At 45.7% G+C, this 8,583-nt stretch overlaps 1 protein-coding gene across 2 annotated transcripts in view; it reads right to left on the bottom strand.

Annotated features, from left to right (window-relative positions):
• The window catches only part of LOC309346362 (uncharacterized protein), a 46,903-nt gene extending 38,784 nt beyond the window's left edge, over nucleotides 1-8,119 (bottom strand). Inside the window, exons 1-11 of one of the 2 annotated variants that reach the window (XM_081870032.1) lie at nucleotides 7,992-8,119; nucleotides 7,683-7,802; nucleotides 7,435-7,549; nucleotides 7,033-7,167; nucleotides 6,707-6,871; nucleotides 6,254-6,412; nucleotides 6,041-6,145; nucleotides 5,818-5,923; nucleotides 5,517-5,579; nucleotides 5,088-5,270; nucleotides 4,830-4,998 (exon numbers count right to left, since the gene is read on the bottom strand). In XM_081870032.1, the coding sequence (XP_081726158.1) occupies nucleotides 4,964-4,998; nucleotides 5,088-5,270; nucleotides 5,517-5,579; nucleotides 5,818-5,923; nucleotides 6,041-6,145; nucleotides 6,254-6,412; nucleotides 6,707-6,871; nucleotides 7,033-7,167; nucleotides 7,435-7,549; nucleotides 7,683-7,802; nucleotides 7,992-8,092 (1,287 nt within the window). In that variant the 5' untranslated portion in view covers nucleotides 8,093-8,119 and the 3' untranslated portion in view covers nucleotides 4,830-4,963. Of the gene's footprint in view, nucleotides 1-2,520; nucleotides 2,604-4,829; nucleotides 4,999-5,087; nucleotides 5,271-5,516; nucleotides 5,580-5,817; nucleotides 6,146-6,253; nucleotides 6,413-6,706; nucleotides 6,872-7,032; nucleotides 7,168-7,434; nucleotides 7,550-7,682; nucleotides 7,803-7,991 lie in introns of those variants that run through there. The other variant, XM_081870031.1, reaches the window with a different exon arrangement.
• Nucleotides 8,120-8,583: the final 464 nt, after the last annotated feature.

Here is an 8,583-nt window from a genome sequence, read left to right on the forward strand (position 1 = left end):
GAATTTAATAATATCTTAGAAGGGGGGAAAGCCCCAGATACTTGGAAACTAGCGGAAATAGTAGTAATTGAAAAACCACAAAATGACCTTACAGAGGTGGGGTCATACAGACCAATTAGCCTATTAAATCAAGACTATAAGATATTTACAAAGATCCTGGCAAGGCGACTGGAAAAGGTACTACCTAAAATAATAGAGGAAGATCAATATGGATTTGTTAAGGGAAGATACATAGGCCATCATATAAGAAATGTGTTTTAATAAATACATTTAATAAATATATTTTTTTTTATTTTTTTATTTTTTATTTTTTATTTTTTTATTTTTTTTATTTTTTATTTTTTATTTTTTTATTTTTTTTTAAATTTTTAAATTTTTTATATTGTTTTATTGTTTTAATAAATACATTTATTAACAAGCAGGGTAAAAGGAAAACTGGTGGTCTTAAAATTGGGTGTGTATAAGGCCTTCAACACAATTAGACATAAATTCTTATGGAATTTTATGCAGGAGGTAGGATTAGGAGAGAACTCTGTCGAAGCAATCCGGGAATTGTATAGAGAAGGGAAGGCTGTGGTCAGAGTGAATGAGGGGGTTCCAGATCAATTCAATATACAAAGAGGAGTTAAACAAGGATGTTCACTCTCACCACTACTATTTGCATTGGGTATGGAGTACTTGGCAGACAGAATACGAAAATCAGTAAGGATAAAAGGGTATAAGGAAGGAAAGGAAGAAATGAAGTTAAACATGTATGCAGATGCTATCCTATTATTATTTACAAACCCCTTAGAGGGTGTAAGAGAACTTATGATAATCCTGAAGGACTTTAAAGAGGAGTCGGGTTTGGGAGTAAATTTGGAGAAGTCTGAAATTTTAATTGGGGATGTAAATAAAGAGGAGAAGAAGAAAATTGCAAAAATGACAAAGATGGATATCAATAGGAAAAAAATTGAATACTTGGGGTAAATATTATTAAAAATAGTGCTAGGATTCCAGATGTAAATTACAAAGAAGCGTGGAGAAAGATCAAGAAGAATATAAAGTCGTGGAATAATAAGAATTTATCTATTCTAGGTAGGGTTAGAGCAGTTAAAATGTTTTTGGTACCGAAATTATTATATTTATTTCAAGTAATTACACTACCCATTAGGAAAATATGGTTCAAAACATGGAATAAGGTATTTTAAAAATGGATTTTTGGAAGTAAAAGAGTTAGAACCCCAGCCATAGTAAATTATTCATCTCAAGAAGCAATGGGATGGGGAATACTGAACTTAGAATTTTACTATGAAACGTTCCAATTGAAAAATCGAATAGATATTGGATATAAGGAAGGGATTAAATGGATAAGACTGGAGAATGAAATAAATGAAGGAATAGGAAGAGAAGGGCTATTTAACAGAGATATTAACACGGCTTTTAAGAAGACAATAGGACCAAGGAAAACTGCGTTAGGAATCCGGAAGAACTGGAATACAAAATGGATGCCAACATACTCAAGGTGGATGCCGTTAAAATATATGTAGGAGGGTCAAAGGGAGCCTAGTTGGTGGAAGAAATTAGAAGATCAGGGATTTTATAAATTAAAAGATATGTTTGGCTCCTAAGTGGTGTGGTCCATATGCCATCTTGCTTGCAACGCCTACCACGGTGAAAGTGGCCGAGGTGACCCCCTGGATTGATCATTCTCATCTGAAGCGGTCTGAGGGTCATTGGAACTGTGAGCAGAATCCTTCGGACCCTCTGAAGTTGAAGATCACCAGGAACCCCTGCCCCTAGCCGGGAGTGGGGTTAGGGCAAGAGCCCCAGACACCCGGTCTGTTCTCACTGCACCGGAAGCCAGTGAGTCTACGCACACCCGAAGATTGAGGAACTGCACCGGCAGATGGGAGGATCTTTACCAGTTGAATTATCAGCCTGCCCTCAATTTGTGCCAGATTTAAATACAGACCAGCTGTACAGATAGTAGTAAGGAATGTGGATGGGCTAGGGAACATAATTGATAAGTGGGTAGAGTTGTTGGAGGATTACGGATGTCATATCCCCTTGTATTTTCATGATTGGTACATACCCGTTTGGATACAAGCATTATCAAGGCAGCTGTGCCATATACCCATATACCCTTAGAAGGGTTTTGGCCAAGACCAACCTATCATAGGAGGTAAATGCCCAGAGAACCTAAAAGAACTGTTGTCGGGTTCTCTCACCCACCACCCCAAGGTGTACTTCCTCCCACCATACTGGTCACAGTAGCCTTCTTTCCTCCCCCCCCCCCAAACCCTTTTTGAGTAGCAATAGCAGAGTGTATGCAGTGTGAATTGACCACTCCAGTTCGACCAGAACCCAGGAACCACTAAGAGGCTCTACTGGGTGCGGCTGAACGGAGGGTTGGCTCACTCTCCAGGTATGCTCTGGTCTTGGTTACCTCCAGTTCTTCTTACAGTAATAATAACTGTTCTCCTTATCTTCTTTTATGTATATAGGAAGTATTTCTTCGGAAAGACTACCCACGAAGAATTGTTGATATCCTTGGGCTCCTTGAACCCGTGGAGTTCCTTGATTATGATGAAGTTGATGTTAACCCTGATGTGCATCTTGACCTTGAGGAGACCAATGACAAAAGAAAATGTTTTTGTAAAGCATGCTAAGCAGATGTTTAAATATATGGCGAAAATGTCACCCTTTATTATGAACACCCTAGAAAGGTAGCTGACATATCCCAGGACTAATCAGGGACCCTGACATTGTCTTGGCAGGCCTACTGTATAATCAAAGTGGCCTTTTCGCGACACCTCCTTCTGAAATGAATGATACCTCCTACCGATATTTCCGGTTCTCCAGAACCACCCGGGGCTTGTGCTTTTGTTGTTATGCCTCTGGATCATGGAACGCCAAATGGAAAGATTGGCCGCATGTCCACCACCACCAACATAAAGGTTGGCTGGGAAATTACACACAGTGCACTGCTAAGTTTTGCTTGTGGGGTTCCTTCAACGCCTCTTACCAAAGCAACACCACATCCTCAGATCTGTATCCATACTTTCGCCAATATACAGTAACTTCACCGGACAGGGATCCATCTGCTCTGGCTGGCTGATCAAGGACTCCAATCTTTGGTTCTTGTATAATGGACTAGCCACTAATTACTACCCTGGTAATTATCAGTGTGTGGGAATAGGTGCCTTTACTTTCCCTGTGACTGTGGAGGCTTTTCCTCCTCTACCCTCTCTTAGAAACAGAAAGAGGAGAGGTCCAAGGGGAACAGTGCAGTGATGAGATTTTCCTGGCCTGGTCTGTGGGTGCTGTTGGTGGAGGCTTCGTTAGCATCCTCACCATCGGCATACATCCGGGAGTTGTGGCTGAACAAAATCGTGAAGCACTATTTGCCCTAACATGCAGGTTGGAGAAAACCATCAATGCCACTACACATATCCTCCGATGGTTGCAGTCTGAGATTGAGGATTTGAACCAGATAGCAGCAGCTAATAGACTTGTTCTTGACTATCTTCTTGCCAGGAGGTTTTTGTAAAATAGTCCCGGAAGGCAAATGCAGAGTGAAGTTTCATGACCTCAACTACTGAGGATGAGTTGCCAAAATTACAGGCCCCTATAAATGATAACCATTGCTGCGTCTGTTGATTCTTGAGCATATTTTGAATGGGTATCAGGTATTCCTTATAGGTTTGCAACATACGCTTCTGATTTCTTATTGAATGTTTTTTTAAAAAATCTTAATGATTTCTTCATGAACTTTGTTCCAAAAGCTTTTTAACTCCTTACAGCCCACCAAATATGGTACATTGTTCCTATCTCGGTGTTACATCTCCAGCACACATTGGTTTTTTGCTTATAGATTTTTGCCAATTCCTTGGGGCAGCGGTTAAGTACCATCGGTAGATCATTTTCATTAGATTCTCCCTTATTGTATAGCATGCTGTGAACTTGATGTGAAATTTCCACAGCTAACATTATGTTGTGGCCAAAATCCTGTGCCCACTTTATCATAACGTCCTTTAGCATCCCATCCTTGAGTTCCCATTCCAAAAGTAGATCATACATCCTAGATAGGGTCTTTTTATTAATTTGTACTAATTCCTTTTGTAAGAATGACTTCTTTTCTCCAAAACTAATTTTCTTATCCTGATTAAATATATGCACTATTAGGTGATAGTGAATCTAGCCGTTACAATACTGTTTAATTTCTTCATACAATTTGATTTTTAATTGGCCCTGTTCTACCTTTATTAATTGTTGGTAAGTTGCCCAATTTGTGTCCATGTTTGTCTTTTTTACCGTTATCATCTCCACTGGGGATACCCACCAGGGTATTTTGGGCTCTAATAGTCTGTGGTACTTATCCCAGACCTTGTATAATGAAATTCTGACTATATGATTTAAAAAGTCCTTATGCACTGCCACTTTGTTGTATGTTAGGTAGGCGTGCCATCCAAACCTCGTATTCCAACCTTCTAAATCTAATATATCAGCCTTCTTCAAGAAGGTGGGGTTGTTTTAAATGATTGTTAAATGTGTTATGTTGATTTAGATTTTGTATTTGTGGGCTGGAGTGTTGTTTCAGGACTCTTGTATTGTTTATTAGTGTGCATACATTAGTCTTGTGGCTCTTTTTAGTATGTTTTTATTATTTTAATTTATATTATGTTCTGATATTTTTATTATGAATTTTGTGCAGTGATTATTCTTATTATGTATTTTGTGCTTCGTATACTTGGTGTTGTGAACCACCCTGAGATTCAAAATCAAAAAAATCAAGAATCCAAAACAACATCAACCAGAAACACAAGAACAACAAAAAGGTTTCCTACCGCTGTGTACGGAAGGTCGTGAGGGCAGCACCACTCCTCTTGGTCCATCCTGATGGTGCTGATGTTCCTGGCGCTGGTCCAGACTGGATCCCGCGGAGAGCAGAAGATGGTATCACTGCAGCACAACTCTGATGTTACGTTGCCTTGGCCTGGCGCAACTCCGGATGTTCTGTCAGGAGGAGAAAGAGGCTCCTTGAGAAACGTTCCCTCCAGACATTCCACCAGGTGTCCCAATAGCCCACCAGATGCCTCACTCACCTGGCATGCAGCTCAGGAAGTCCTGCGGGTAAGGTTCCCTGTGAACGCAGTGGAGCAGCCTCCTCAAAAAGCGCTGGACCCTGCCTTTCTTCCGATGTTTATAGGCCCGCTGCATGATGTTCAGGCAGCTCCTCCCTGTCTGCCTGAGCCCTTCTTCCTCGTGCTGCTGCATCTCTTCCAGCCCTGAGGGGCAAGGGAGAAAGGTTGAGCAAGGCGGAGATACACAGGAAAAGAGCCATCCATCAACAATATGAAAACAGCCGTCAGGGGAGTTTGTGTGTGAGAGAGAGCAGTGAAGTCACATGCCAATTCTCTTTGCATGTTCATCTTGTGGCACCTCTGTCTGAACATACATCTGAGAATTTGCCTTCCCCTGAAGACCTTTCTCAGCAGAAGCATCCCTCCCTGCCCTCCGTACGTCTCACTCACATGTTCCATAGGATGCCATGTCGTGATGGTGGATGAAACTGGCATCCCGGAAAGCCAGATGACCTAGAGAGAGAAAGAGGCAAGAAAAGGGACGTCATCTTGGTGCAAAGCAAGTGGAGACAGAGGCAGCTCGGCAGGAGGACAGGTATGCTCTAGAGGTCTCCACCCGAACTCAGAGCAAGATCTGGGCGCAGATGGAGGCCTACCTAGCAGGTGGCCTGGGGACATGTCCATCCTCCCTGCCATCGTTACCAAGACGTTTCTGTCCATCCCTACCAGGGAAAAACATTGCTTGACTTACCCAGAAGCAGAGCTGCCACCCTGGAGACTGATGGCAGCCTGTTGGCGGATGGCTTCGTACATGTCAAGGCAGCACTCCGAAGGATGTCCTTGCTGAAGGTCTTGCTCTGTGGGCAAAGACAAAGGAGAATTGGCATCAGAGAGGCTTGAGAGTGCGGCAGAAGAGCCTTGCAGTCCCAGAGACATGCCTGGGCAAAGCTGCCAACAAAGCAGAGGGACCTTACCAGATGCTTGGCAGCCTGGTGGAGAGCAAAGTGGAGGCTAAATTTGTTGGAACGAGCCCACCACTTCACTTGTGGGGCTAGATGGCAAAGAGCCCTCCTTGCGGCCTGCAACACAAGAAGAGAAGAGGGTTACAAATTGCGGTACATAGTCTCGTAAGCTCCTGAGAACAATCCCTCCCTCCTACTGTGTAAGTCCACCTCTTTGGCCCTCACCTTGGCCACCACGTCCTCGTCTTCGAGGTGAATGAGGACCACAACCAGTTCGTGAATGGCTTCCTCTTCTGTTGTTGTTATGGGAAGCCTTTGGTCTCTCACCCAGCCCCGAAGCAGCCCCAGATGTTCGATGGCTGATGCCCGGACGGAGGCTTCCTCCTGTAGGCAGAAAATATCAGAGGTTTGTGTTTCTCAGCAGATCACCTTCCTTTCTCCTGCCCACTGGGGTGTTTTGAGGCTGCTCAGCCCCCTATCCTCCTCCTGGGGGAGACTGGGGGCAGGGGTGGCTCTCCCCCTGCGTTTTCCAGGCAGGCTTCCAAGAGAAGGTGCTCCAGAGGAACACCCTCCTGAAGCCAGAACATCTCCGCTGCATGCCAGTCTAAACCCCACCCTTCCTCTTCCAAAGCATTCCTCCTCCACCGGGTGTGATGTCATGTTTCCCCTAACACTCACATGGGCAGCCAGACCGCAGTAGGTTGCTGCCAGCATCTTCAGGTCTTCCTCTCCCAGCTCCCTGGAATGGTAGGCTTGGTCTACTAGCTCTATCAACTCTGGGAGGACATCGGCTTCTGCAGAAGGGAGGGAATCCAGCAGCAACAGCCGCAGAAGCGAAGGGTCCTACACAAAAGAGAGAATCTTTTCAAAGGTCTGAAAGGCCTCACGCCTTTTAGCACAGGCCCTTCAGTATTGTGCCAGCAAAAGAGTGCTGGACCATGATTAGAATCGAGATCTGTACCCCCCCCTCCCTCCCTCCCTCCCTCCCTCTGAGCATCACTTGCCATGTCAGAGTCCAGAAGCAGGGATATCCCTCTGACGCTGAGCTTCCGGACTTGCAGGTGGTCATGTTCCAGCCAGTTGAGGAGCTGCTCCAGTGTATCTTCACAGGGATAGACCTCCAGACGGCAGCTGAGCAGCTAAAGAGGCCCAAAGAGAAAGAAACACTTCAGGGATGAGAGGCTGAGGCAGGTTCTCCTTTTACCCACCATTTGCAATTCTGCACAGAGCAAACCCACTGAAGTGAATGCACCAAAGTTTGTCATGTACATCAAATCCAATGGGTCTACTCTGAGGAGCACTAAAACAGGCAACAGTCCGTAGGCTCAAAGCAGCCCAACACTTGGCAGAAACCAAGCCAGGGCCTCCTTGCTGCACCCATTTCCTCCCGCGTCAGTCCCCCTCACCTCGATGTAGATAGCTGCCGCGACTTGTGGCATTCCGGCAAACTCCTGGTCCTCGAGAGCAGCGATGATGCTTTCCACCATGGGAGGGATCCACCAGCGTCGCTTTCCGACAGCTCTGAAATGGAGAAACAGATCTTGGTAAGGAAGGCAAAGACACCGCAGGAAGCAAACAGGGGCACAGTCCGATCCCGTGCCTTCAGCTCCATTTGCCAGACCACTGGGGAAGGTCACCGCGTTCTTCCTCTTACCTCACCATGGCAGACAACCCCTGGCTGAAAGTCTCCCGGCAGAAAAGTTGGTCAACGATGGCCGCCTCCACTTGCTCTCCAGTGGTGCCAAGAAGGAGGTGCAGAACTTCCTTAGCCCCTCTGCAACAAAAGCAAGGCCAGTTTTACCAGGAGGGTCATTGCTTGCCACACACTCAAATTCCTTCCCCATCCCTCCTCCCTAGCAGCCACCTGAAGGAGAGCCTCCCTTGCAAAACCAAGCTGGACAGGAAACCCCCCGAGGCTGAAGGGGAAAGGACTCCATTGGTCCCTTTGCAACACACTACTCACCCGAGGAATTCCTGGTCGTAATGGAAGTTCATAACCATCCCCAGGAGAGCGATGAGCAGCTGTGGGAAGTTCTGGCGCACAGCTGCCTTGTAGTCCTCCATCCTGAGGATGGCGTGCAAGAGGCTGGTGAGATGTTGCTGGAAGAGAGAGGGGTGCAAGTCACTTTCCCTGCTTTCCTGCAGAATACAGGAATCCCTAGATATTACCCTAGGAAGAAGGAAGCCAGAAAGCAGGTGGTCCTTACCACTTCGGTGGCAGATTCCGCCAAGGGGCTTTCGTAAAGCTGCTTGGCCGTAAGATGGATCAGTTGTTGTGGGTCGGCCGATGCTAACACCTCCTTCCACACTCTCTCGCAGTCTCTGTGAATGCAAAAACAAGAGCAATGGTCAGCTTCAAGTCTTCTGCTTGCTGCCATGCTCCAGAGAGAGGAAATGGCAGCAAGGGCTTTCTGAGCAAGCCCTGCAGCTTGCCAACCTCCCCCTTAGCCCAGTAGAACCTGGAGGGCTCCATACCCGAAAGGAAACTGGAGGAGATATTCAACCACTGTCGCCAGGTGGTGGTGCGACAAGATGGACAAAGCGAAGACGGCCAT

This window comes from Podarcis erhardii (assembly GCF_964252035.2).
Source record: "Podarcis erhardii genome assembly, chromosome: 7".
NCBI classification, from domain to species: domain Eukaryota; kingdom Metazoa; phylum Chordata; class Lepidosauria; order Squamata; family Lacertidae; genus Podarcis; species Podarcis erhardii.